Source organism: Schistocerca nitens, chromosome 3, assembly GCF_023898315.1.
Source record: "Schistocerca nitens isolate TAMUIC-IGC-003100 chromosome 3, iqSchNite1.1, whole genome shotgun sequence".
Classification (NCBI taxonomy): domain Eukaryota; kingdom Metazoa; phylum Arthropoda; class Insecta; order Orthoptera; family Acrididae; genus Schistocerca; species Schistocerca nitens.
In genome coordinates, this window is record NC_064616.1 from 799729447 (window position 1) to 799742846 (window position 13400).

The 13400-nt window shown below is 41.8% G+C and overlaps 1 protein-coding gene across 1 annotated transcript in view; it reads right to left on the reverse strand.

The window, feature by feature from the left end:
- Positions 1–13400, reverse strand: part of LOC126248825 (uncharacterized) — a 651409-nt gene that overhangs the window by 302309 nt on the left and 335700 nt on the right. The window contains exon 3 of the mRNA XM_049950238.1: positions 6424–6558. Within this exon, the coding sequence (XP_049806195.1) occupies positions 6424–6558 (135 nt within the window). The remainder of the gene's footprint in view (positions 1–6423; positions 6559–13400) is intronic.

Below are 13400 nucleotides of genomic sequence, written 5' to 3' on the forward strand. Positions count from 1 at the left end.
TTAAATGTTCTTGAAGGAGTACTGTTTTATATGTATCATGAAATTCACACAAAAGACATCACTTCAGTTCAGTCACTTTGGTCCTGTCACTTCTTGTAAGTTTTTAGACTGCTGACATACTGTGCATTTATTCTTTGTTTCAATATCATAAGAAAGTGTGTGTTGTGACTCGCCGATCTTTCAAAGTGCCGCCGGGCAGTTACGCGCGTCCTCTACATGCGGCGCTGTCTGCCAGCCATGCAGCAGCAGTGCCACCTAAGCGGCCAGCCAGCCAGCGGCCGCTAGACTTGGACTGAGTCATGATGTGACTGTTAAAGTGTACACACGTCTTACCCTGTTTACTTGATCTGTGACTTTCATGTATTGCGTCTTCCTTGAAATATATTTGTTCAACTTGAAGTTATAACAATTGGCAATGAGATAGTGATTTTTCTTTTCCATCGTTGACCCACATGTTTCCATGGCTACTTTAGAGCAACTATTGCAAGGTCTCATAGAACAGCAAACGCTTCTCACAAATGTGACTCGTGATTTCGTCACGGCATCAAATGCGGGGCGTCTCTCGTCGCTGTCTCTACCTACTTTTCCTCATTACGACAAGACGGCGGAAGACTGGTCTGATTACGAAAAACGTCTTCAACAGCACTTCTTGGTATTTCATGTCGCAGATGAACAAACATGTAAGTCTCTGTTCCTTTCATGGATTTCACCTCAAATGTATCGGTTGTTGTCACAATCGGCTCCTTTGAAAGATCCTGCGTCTTTGTCCTTTGCTGAAATGTGCTCACTTCTGTCCGTCTATTTTCAAAAGCAAACACATGTGGTAGTCTCTCGTGCTGCCTTTTATCGTTGTCAAAAACAACTGAATCAATCCTATCGCGCTTGGGCTGCTGAACTTCACAGCCTCAGTAGAAAGTGTCAATTTGTTACCGAAGTTCACAAAGAATCCTACGCCGATTCCATGGTACAGGATGCTATTATCCGATCGGCGCCCGACAAAGAAGTTATGCAACGTGTCCTTCAGTTGGTAAATCCAACTCTAGATGAAGTCCCATCCATCGCTCAGTCTTTTGAAATTTCTTGCGCCGCTGGCGAGGCATGGGGTGACGTCGGGGAAATACAACCTCTGTGCGATGGTGACGAAGCGTGTGGCGTGTGGGTCCGACGTGCAGCCTCGGCCTAACCGTAAACAAACCTCTGAGAAACTGCAGCAAAACCCACAGCAACTTTCTTCATGTCTGCGGTGTTTTACGAAATATTAACGAGAAGATTGTCCACAACGTTGGGCCATGTGTCACAAATGCAAAAAAAGAGGGTCATGTGTCATACGTTTGCAAATCTGACCACATACATGATGTTCATGAACATGACGCTGATTCTGATTCTGTGTTGTCTGTCAATTGTACTTCTTCACTTTCAGGGAAGTTAGTCCTCACTGTCCAAATACTTGGTCGAGATGTTCGCATGCAAGTGGATACTGGTTCTGCTGCCACTATAATCAATTCTCAGACGTATCTTCAGTTGGGTTCTCCAATCCTGTCACCTGTCACTCGGCAATTACAGACTTACAATAAAGAGAAGATTTCTCTCTTGGTACAATTTGATGTTGAGGTATCTTACAAACCTGTCGTTTGCACTGTTCCCATATTTGTGGTCGACCATAGTAACGCGGAGAATCTTTTTGGTTTCGATGCCTTTCGTGTTTTTGGGATCTCCATAGATGACTCTGTCAGTATCGTCTCTGATGCTATTCCTTATGTTCAATTGGATTCCTTGTTGACGACATTTTTGTCCCTTTTTTCTCCTGGGTTAGGCCGTGCAAAAGACTTTGAAGCTCATCTCACGCTCAAACCCACTGTTCCGCCTAAGATTTTTCAGGCTCGGCCCATTCCTGTGGCCCTTCATGAGCAGGTCAAATGGGAGCTGGATTGTCTCATTGCTTCAGGCGTCTTGCTTCCTGTCACTTCCAGTGAGTGGTCCTCTCCTGTCATTGTTGTTGCTAAGCCAAATGGTGATATTCGTCTCTGTGGCAATTTCAAAGCCACTGTAAATGCTCAATGCCTTATCGACACTTACCCTATGCCTCAACCTGAAGAATTATTCACTAAAGTTGCTGGAGGCCAGTATTTTTCTAAACTTGACCTGTCAGAAGCTTATCATCAACTTCCTCTCGATGCTGCTTCCCAGCAGTTTCTGGTCCTTAACACGCCTTTCGGCCTCTATCAATACCAACGATTGCCATTTGGGGTTGCCAGCGCCCCTGCTCTCTTTCAGTGATTCTTGGAACAATTATTGCTCACTGTCCCTGGGTGTATAAATTACCAGGACGACATTGTTGTCACTGGCTCCACCACTGAAGAACACCTTCAAAATCTCCACACACTTTTTCATGTCTTACAGACTGCCGGTCTTAAGTGTAATCTTCAGAAATCAAAATTTTTTCAGGCATCTATCATGTACTTGGGGTTTTAACTCTATTGGTATGGTATTCGTCTGCTTCAGCAAACTGTCGCTGCGACCGATGCCCTTCCTCGTCCTACATCTGTTAAGGAACTGCAGGCCTTCTTGGGGAAAATAGCATAGTATCACAAGTTATTACTGTCTGTTGCTTTGGTGGCTCAGCCATTGCCTCGCCTGTTGCATAAAAATGTGCCTTTTCACTGGTCCGCATCATGCGACGGGGCTTTCCAGAAATTGAAGACTATGCTGAAACAGGCCCCATGCCTGGCTACTTATCGACCTGGCCAACATTTTGTTCTTGCCACGGACGCCTCTCAATATGAGGTCAGTGCAGTCCTTGCGCACTGTTTTTCTGACGGTTCTAAACAACCCATTGCTTATGCCTCCAAAACGTTCACGGATGCCCAACAAAAGTATTCTCAAATTGAAAACTAAGATTTGGCCATTATTTATGCTCTTCATAAGTTTGGTGTTTTTCTCTACGGATCTAAATTTCATCTTGTTACGGATCACAAACCACTTGTTTCCTTGTTTCATCCATCAACGTCACTTCCTGACAAGGCTGCACATCGCGTCCAGCATTGGGCTCTTTACTTGTCTCGTTTCAATTATGAGATTCATTTCCGGCCGACGGCTCAACATGCGAATGGTGATGCACTGTCTCACCTTCCCATGGGTCCTGATTTGGCATTCGATATGGACAAACTTTTGTGTTTCCACCTGGATGTTGCCGAGCAGTGGGTTGTGGACGGGTTCCCCATCACCGGGGACCGGCTGGCGGCTGCTACTGGTTCTGACCCTACCCTCTCCCGGGTTTTACGCTGTATTCAGAAGGATTGGCCAGATCATCCATCTGCTAAGACTTCTGATCCATTGTGGAACTACTACACTTTGCGTTACTGCCTCACGGCTAGGGATGATGTTATCCTCCTTTCCACCGACAATGCTTCGCCACATGTTGTGGTACCTGCGTCTTTGCGTGCTTCTGTCTTGCGCCTCCTTCACCAAGGGCACTGGGGTGTCTCTCGCACAAAATCTCTGGGCGCTGTCATGTGTACTGGCCCGGCATTGACTCTGAAATCGCACACATGGTCGCTGCCTGCGGCCCTTGGGCGTCACAGTCCGCTGCCCCGAAGTCATCTTTGTCACCGTGGCCTTCTCCTGAGAAGCCCTGGGAGCGTATTCATGCTGACTTCACGGGACCTTTTTTATGTACTTATTGGCTTCTCGTTATTGACGCCTACTCTAACTTTCCTTTCATTGTCTGTTGCATGTCGCCTACCACCGTAGCAACCACCAATGCTCTAGCTCGGATTTTCTCTTTGGAAGGCCTTCCCTCTACTCTTGTTACTGATAATGGTCCACAATTTGCCTCCTCTGATTTTGCGTATTTTTGTGCCCGTCACGGCGTCATGCATGTCACAGCCCCTTTGTTCCATCCACAGTCAAACGGTAAGGCTGAACGACTGGTCCGCACATTTAAGGCTCAGATGAGGAAAGTCCTGATTTCTGCTGATGATACACTTCTCCACTTTCTGGCTTCTTACCGTTTCACCCCCATGGGCGACCACGGCCCGGCTGAGCTCTTATATGGCCGACAGCCCCACACGCTACTTCATCTTCTGCGGCCTTCCACCTCACGGCCGCGGGTGCCTTTGCTTGGGCGGTTCACTGCCGATGACCTTGTATGGGTATGGGAATATGGCAGGCGGCCAAAATGGTGTCCTGGCCGCATCTTACGACACGGTGGCCAACGCCTGTATGAAATGCAGACAGACACGGGTGTTGCAGTGCATCATTCGGACCAGCTTCGGCCGCGTGTGCCGGCAATGCCTGTTCCAGATGCCACTACACCACCTTCAGCTCTACCTGACGCTCAGGATACTGAAATCTCTCATTACTCACAACGCAGGCCTCTCACCATCATATCGGTGCCAGCACAAGAACTGATGCCACCAGGAGATGTGCCCATGCAGGAACCAGATGACCATCATCTGTCGGAGCCACTCTACTCGCCTCCTTCTCCTACGTACGCGGACACATCGCCCATGTCTCCTGTTATAACAACCGGACTTGCCGCAATGGACAGATTGGTGCACGGGGCCGCATGAGATTCAACCCCCACATCTCCTGTCATCTCGACCCGTTATCATCGGGGACACTTCCATCCATATGGGAAGCCTCCTCCTTGAGACTTTACGGCCAGTCAAACAACACCTATGGATGTTAGCAATCTACAGGCCACCTCCATCAAGTCCTGTGCAAAAAATTCAAAGGAGGGGAAAAGTGTTGTGACTCGCCGATCTTTCAAAGTGCTGCCGCGCAGTTACGCATGTCCTCTACATGCGGCACTGTCTGCCAGCCATGCAGCAGCAGCGCCACCTAAGCGGCCAGCCATCCATCGGCCGCTAGACTTGGACTGAGTTATGATTTGACTGTTAAAGTGTACACACATCTTACTCTGTTTACTTGATCTGTGACTTTCATGTATTGCGTCTTCCTTGAAATATATTTGTTCAACTTGAAGTTATAACAGTGTGTATGAAAATATTTCTGACTTGCATTAAAACCGTTATGTTGCAATGTCATATATGAAGTTTGTGATGAGTGAACATAGAAATAAAGAGTGTTGAATCTAAAAAGACAGCATTATACTTCAGTCTCATCATTAAAAAAATAAACAACCTATATTTTTATTATCAGGACTTTCAGTGGAAGCAAACCCCTAGATGCAAATGCCATATAGGAGGATATGCTGAAATGTAATGTCTCTGAATTTTTTTTATTGAAAACAGCTTATACCTTCTAAAATAAAACAAATGTTATTAACATTCTAAATCTTTATTTTTCTTGTGCCTACATATTTATTCTCAACATACCCATGCTGGACACAAACACATTTCTTCCAATCATTAACCAGTTTGTTGATGCTGTCACTGTAGAATAATTGACTGTGTTGTTGGAGCCACAATCTCACCTCAGCTTGTGTGACATCATCAGTATCAAAGTGATGTCTCCAAAGGTGTTCTTTAAGTTTGGAAAACAGATGAGAATTTGATGGGGTCAAGTTGTACCTGTATGGAGAATGATTGATGACAGTTAATCCAAGGTGTCAGATTGCTGCAGATGTCACAAGGCTCGTGTGTGGTCTGAAATTATCATGCTGAAGGAGAGGGTGCTGCATTTGTGGATGAACTCTTGAAATTTGGAGCACGATTACAGCATGCTGCATCTCATTCATCGACATAGTTATGTTACACACCACAATATTAAAGCCTGCAACTCAGAGTACTCTAGTGGCAGAGGGCTGCAAATATACAGACATGAATAACAAAGATGTAGAATGTTAATAATACTTGTTTTATTTAAAAAGCTTTAAGAGTTTTCATATAAAAATTTGGAGGGATTTCTTTTCAGCAAGATAAGTAGTAGTAAAACTTACTTCCTTAGAATAATAAAATATATATAGCAAAAAAAGCAACTGGCACTAAAATTGCATGAATAAATTAATTTTATATCTAAGGGGGAGTTTACAAAATGGCCATATCATTTGGTTAACGTGTTAATGAAACAGGATGCTTCACATAACATGCATCTGGATTATACTTACATCAAAACAGATAATATAAAACTACACATTTACTTGTGTGTCTCTCTCTCTCTCTGATTCTGTCAAAATATCTGTATACATTCACTTGAGGATATGGCAACCTACATTCAAGTAACAATCACTTTCCAATACCAATAATTTTTAATATTGTTGTGTGAGATTAGGTTATACTGTTAATAAAATCAAGTTACTATCACATGCAGCTTTAATTGAGTAAATTGGTTAAAAGAAAAAGTAGTGTCATTTTTCATGATTTTGTCAAATGGGTACCTTTTAGTAAATTATTATATTTGCTGTGGGAATCAATTTTTGTTAGCAGTTACACCCATACACCAAATACGACTTTATCGTACTTGTCGGGCCACGGTATTGCCATATACTGCTGCCACCATCTTCCAGCCACATATGCGACGTAGAAGCCCAGTACAAATGACAGTGGAATCAGATTTATGAATGTGTCACAGTAAACAACCATCTTCTCAAATACTCTGTAACACATAGAAACAAAACACATATATTACTCACATTTACCTGACATTATAATAAAATTTTTTAAATGAAATATCAGGTACATCCTAATTTAAAATGTGTGAAAATTAATTCACATTTAATATGTACTCAGTACCCATCACTTATAAATACCTGCTGGACTAGTCTCTGGACAATTTGCACAATCAACCAGTGACACACTGAATGAACGTGGATGTCAAGGTAGAAGCTGTACCCACAGTTCAAGTTAAACTTACTGCACAATCAAAGTGACAGTTTTTCAGGAGTTATTCTGCTAAAAATAATGCTAGGACAGTGTGGCAGATATGTCATTACCTCTGTCAGTTGAATAACCCTCAAAATATAGGCGAGGCAAGAGAGATAAATTCCTATATTTGAAATGTGATTGAAAATGCTACCTAATGGCTGCCTAAATTTTAAAAATTAACTGTGACAAATTTAAGCACAGTATATCTGAAAGATGATATTCTATGCCATGAAATTACAAACATAGAGCCACATATGCCATTTGTTTGAAAAATTCTTAGCAAAAAGAACTTAAGTTATTATTCTAAATTCATTCATTCAGTTTTTGTGCTTTCCCATTTCGTCAGACAAATGTACAAGATTCCTAACAGATGTATTAGTTCACAAATCTGCTTTTGGATTGAAAATCAGATATTCTTACGCTGCACCCACACAACAACTTGGGGTAACTGTACACTTCCTTGTTAAATGTTTGCTTGTAGTCATGCGTATTTGATTTTGTCACTTTCTCAATCAAAGGATCTGTTCTCGGAGGCCCTAGTTCCTTTATGGCTAACATTTCCTGGTAATTTACTTTTCTGTTCCCAGAATGAGATTTTCACTCTGCAGCAGAGTGTGGACTTCCTAGCAGATTAAAGCTGTGTGCTGGACCGAGACTTGAACTCGGGACCTTTGCCTTTTACAGGCAAATGCTCTACCGACTGAGCTACCCAAGCATGACTTGTGACCCATCCTCACATCTTTACTTTTCTGTTAGTATTTAAAACAAATTCAATATAGTTCATGTTTACACAGAACACAATAGCTGGTTCCTGCACAGTAAACTACCAACTCCAAACACAAAGTGTTGTTTGTGGAAATGATTAAACTCAAGTTGTTATGTCTACCAACATGGTCACTTGACTAGAATACAAATGAAGTGCTGAGATCCATAAGGCCTTAAAGTACATTGCTGTTGATCTCATATTCAAGCAAAAATACCAGAGAAGCCAGTGACATAGCTTTTCAAGAATTTTCATATATACAATGTGGGTCTAAAGCACAGATAACAAAAAGTTCAACAGATTTTAGAAGCATGAATAAATGCTACAATCTCATAATTGATGGTGATGTGCTTTAGGTTATTATGATTCTCAGCGCCTCAAATGGATTACTGTATGATAAAATTCACAACTTAATATACTATAACTCATTCAGGAACCCACAAAATAGGTTTACAGTCAGTACAGCTTTAACATACACTGATATCTGGTCTAATTTGACTATAGTATGTAGAGAGAGAATTAGCATATCTGATAAGGGGAACTCCCCATTGCCACCCCATCAGATTTAGTGGTAAGATGGCACAGTGGATAGCCTGTCAAAAACTGAACACAGATCAAGGCTGAAAACAGGAAGAAGGTGTACTAAACTGTGATAAAAATAAAAATAGAAACAGTGAACAGTCCAAGAACAAGAAGTGTAATAAAGAGCAGCCTCGTGCAGCAATGTTGTGTGGGTGAGAGGACATGGTGTTTGATAGCTCAATGGGTGACCCATATTCAAAACTCCCTTATGCCATTTTTTGTTGTTGTTTCTTTTTCCTTTCTTTTTTTTTTCATGACAGTATGAATTGTCTGTCCGGTCATCGAAATGTTTGTTCTCTTTCTGTAGTCTTGGCAGCTGTCACAGTATACGTAGGTTATAGTTTATGAGTCATTTTGTAAGAATGCATTACCATCACAAGTCAATGTGATGAATAGTGAGAGCAGGTGATATACCAGATAGATGTCTCACAGAAATGGAAACAATAAATACACAGATGTGAACTATGTTACAACAAAGGAATTCAAGAGTCAAGACTTCTAAAATGGAATACAACTTCAAAAACTCTAAAAACATATGTTTTGACAGAGCACAGAGAAACTGTGTGACTGTGAGATTGTTGCATTCATTTGTTGCAGCTTACATGACAAACTTAGGTTTTCATCACTTCCTTTGGAGTGATCACATTCATATGAACACTTATATTTGGCAAGGATGCCTATCTGACTGACTTAACAGCCATACAAATTAGGTGCATCGATAAGAGATTCTTATCATATGACACACATACTATCACTAGTGACATGCATGACACACCAGACATGTTTTCCAATGGAGGATCTGGCTGACTTGTCACCTACTTATCGAATGTCTGTGGTTCCCATTCGAAAGTCACTTCCTTTCAGCTGCTAATTGAGTAGTTGAGTTGTGCAGAATCAACTGTCATTATAGGTCCCTACCTTACACCTCACCATTGCAAATGGACGTTACACCATGACATGGAGACAAATTTGAATAATGTGAACAGTGAAAAAAGAAAAAAAATTGACAAGTGATGTTTGAATACAGCTTGCCCACATAGCAGTGGAACACCCTACTCACTTAACCAATATGTCACTGCTGTTCTGGCTGCTCTGTATTGCATTTCTTGTTCTTTGATTATTCAATGTATCTATTTTGCCTTTTTTCACAGTCTATTACACATTTGTCCTGTTTTCATGCTTGGTCTATATTCAATATTTGACAGGCTGTCCACTGGGCCCTCTTACCACCAAATCTGAAAGGGTGCAATGGGGAGTTTCCCTTGTGAGATGTGTGCTACCATGTATCATGATTTATGCTGACCAAACAGGGATAAAAGTTAGCCCCAGTGTGCTACCATCTGGTGACACTGACGTAAACTTCTCGTTGAGTTGCAAGGGCCAGCTGTGCACATCTTGAACCATGCGCATTGTTTGTTAAATCCATATGTATGTCACCCATAAGGCAATTACACCAGGTGAGTTGCTCATGCACAAAAGCACAACTGAAGGTTTGCTGATGACCCTGTGCCAAGTTCCACAGAATCTAGAGGAGCAGTAGTGTGGTAGATTTAAGTATCTTTCAGACTGCATCATCTATGTTAAATTTAACAGAATTCAAAGAAAAATAACCAATAAATCTGCAAGGTGTCCAAAGTTAGGGTGTTCACATGCACTTGTGCTCTTACACAGCAGCCACCACTGTGCATACATACCACTAAAGGGTGCTAAATTGACATGACCTTACCGCCTGCAACTCTGACTGGCTGTGTGTCTTTTTAAGCAGTCACACACAAAGCTCCATCCCTGACTAACAGAGTCTATAGATGCGTATCAACATTAGTACGGGAGATTACAGAGAGAAATTAATCAAGATAGCATAATGCTACTAAGCATTACTGCATGTCACTGACTTATCAGATTATATCAGCATTCAAGAATATTTGTTACTATCAGGAACCTTATGCTCACTGTTATTACTTAGCACCAGTAAAGTATCTAAAGAACTTCAAAGTTATGTGTATTTCAAATATTAAATAATAAATATTGTAAATGAACTTGTTAATGCATTATCTTTTTGTAGATGCCTGACCGTCTTTATGGGCAATTTCTGCTACCAACACACCAGACATCCATTAGTGACACAGATAGAAGTTAAACCCATGTGTGCTAAGCACTTGCTCTTGCCTTTTGCTGAGAAGGTTTGCCACAAAAAAATGTTTTGGACAATGATCCACAATTTTCTTCATTGGAATTTCAACAGTTTTCTCTTCTCAGTCACAGGATAATCTGAACATTTCTATTGCACTTTAAGGCTCTGATGTCCACACTTCATGCTTTGCACTCGAGGGAGTATGGATTGTTATTTTTTCCAAGCCTCTACTGCACTATGCCTGCTCATGATCCTTCACTATTAGAACTCTTACGTGATCATTGCCGACATGCTCTGCTGCCTCTCTTTCACCCTCACCTCTCTGTTTCCAATGCTAACTTCATAACAAAGTTCCCCACAAAGAATAAAGTTTTCTATGGTGTCTATAACAAGCCTCACAACTGAGAATATGGGGTCATCACTCAGACATCTCTCAGTGATGGACAACACCTCTCTTGTAATATCTATCACTGGAATTTGTTGAGTATCTCTGTAATGCACTCACACAGTCTAAATGAACCTATAAACTGCACTAAAACCAACTGCAGTTCCATGATCATAGTGATCCTGCAGTAGATTTTCATTTTTCAGACATGCTGTCTGCAACCCAATCTGTTGCCCCTGAGCAGTCCTTGTCAGGGCATGACGTGTGAGTGCATGGGTCTTCTAATGATTCTGCCACAGAAATCAATCCCTGCCCACCTATGCCATTACTGCCACCTCTACAGGCACTGCTGCTGCACTCATCACCATTCTCAGTGATGGTGGTCATTGTCATTGACCCTCCATCAGCTGTATGGCCTTCTTTGTCGTCAGCAGAGGCAATGCTGCATCCATGTGTGGTATTGGATTGGCATCCTATGTTCTGCTTTTCATCAGATGTTCCTGGTGGTTCACAAGACTAATGTCTAGATGCAGGTTGGTTGGTGCCACCTTCCATCATGCCACAACTAATATCATCAACGGCACCACGGCATAGATCTCCCCTTTATCATTGCCTACACCATTAATATGTGATGATGGTGCAACATTTTGCGATGGGGTGGGTTGGGGGATGAGGGTGGGAGAGGAATGCAGTAACCACAGTGTTTCTGTCAAACACAGCTGGCACCTTGCAAGTCTCGCACAGCTACACATGTGATTACAAATTTAAGTTTCCCTCCAGTGCACTGGTGGCAATCTCACCCTTCCACCAATCACTGTCTCTGATGGGGTGTGCCACTCATATGTGCCACCAGAGGATGCTATATCACATCACTTTCACTGCCTGTGACTGAGTGATCAGCATGTCTTTTTAAGCAGCCACTCTCAGAGCTCTGCCCCACTTCAGTGAATCCAAAGACTTATATCAGTATTACAGTGGCATCGAAGACTGCAGTGAGAAATTACATCAAAATAGCACGGCACCACTAAGCATTACAACAGGTCAGTGGCTTATTGGACTGTATCAGCATTCAAGACTATTTGTTACACTCAAGAACTTTACTTTTGTTGCGTATAACCCAACACCAGTAAAGGATCTATTATATTTCAAAGTTAAGTATATCACAGTTACATTGTGTACATATTGTAAATAAACTTATTAATTCACAAGCCACTTAATGATGTGTGGTGGAGGGTACTTCTGGTGCCAATAATTGATTCCCCTTTTCCTCTTCCACCCACAAATGATACATGGAAAGAATGATCATTCATAAGTCACTTTATTAGCTCTAATTTCTTGAATTTTGTACTTCTGGTCATTTTGTGAGATATGTGTGGGAGGCAGTAACAAGTTGTCTGATTGTTCTCAGAAAGGGCTCACTCAAAATTTCAATAGGAAACCTCTCAGTGATGGACAACACCTCTCTTGTAATATCTATCACTGGAGTTTGTTGAGTATCTCTGTAATGCACTCACACAGCCTAAATGAACCTGCTTGTTGTTGGATCTTCTCTCTCTCTTCTATCAGTCCCACCTGGTAAGAATCCCAGACTAATGGACAGTTTTCAAGAACTGGTCGAACAAGTGCCTTATAAGCCCCTTCCTTCATGAATGAGTTACATTTCCTTAAGGTTCTTCCAATGAATCTCAATGTGGCATCTGCTTTTCCTACTATTTGTTTTACGCGGTCATTCCACTTAAGGGTGATCTGGATAGTTACTTCCATATATTTTATGGTAAATACTGTTTCCAGCAATTTGTCATCAATCATGTAGTTATACAGTAGTGGATTTCTCTTCCTTAGTATGCGCAATATGTTACATTTATTTATATTCGGGGTCAACGGCAAGAGACTGCACCATCCATGAAACCTCTTTAGGTCGTTCTGTAAGTTGATACTGTCATGATGTTGCTACTTTCTTATACACAGCCACATTATCTATGAAAATTCTTAAGGAGTTTCCATTGTTTTCTACTAGGTCATTTATATACAATTGCAGAAAAAAATGGTATACCCTTTTAGAGGTTTCTAAGTCACTCAAGATTTATGTGGTGTACATGAAATGATTACATTTATAGATCAATAGCCCAAGTGGTTCTGAGGAACCAGGTGTCAATCCATGCTGAAACATCCATATTCATATATGGTGTGCCTCCACAGGCAGAAGTATGGGCACTGACTCTGCATCCAGTCAATTGTGTAGATGGCGAATGCTGTTCTAGGATATGGTATGCCTCACATGCTCGACCTGTTCATGTAGATCTGTAAGAGTTATTGGTTGATGAGTTGCACAAGCCCATCATATCCTACATTTACTTGATACTTGATTGGAGACAAGTCCACAGTGTGTGCTGGCCATGGAAGTTTCTGTATGTCTTGCAGAGCAGGTTGAGTTTCATGGGCAGTGTGCCAGTACAAAGCATCACCTTTCTGTTGTAAGAATGGAAAAAGAATGGGTCTAACAACATTTTGCATGTACTGAGCACTTTTTGCATCCCCCCCGGCTCCCCTCCCCCCCCCCTCCCAGAAACACTAAAGGTGAATGAGAGTTGTAGCTTATCATATTCCAGAACCTAAGGCCTGGGGTGGTGCCAGTGTGTCTTGGATGAATTCACTCTATGGGACAGCATTCACCACACCTACATCATATGCACAAACAATCATAACTTGCAT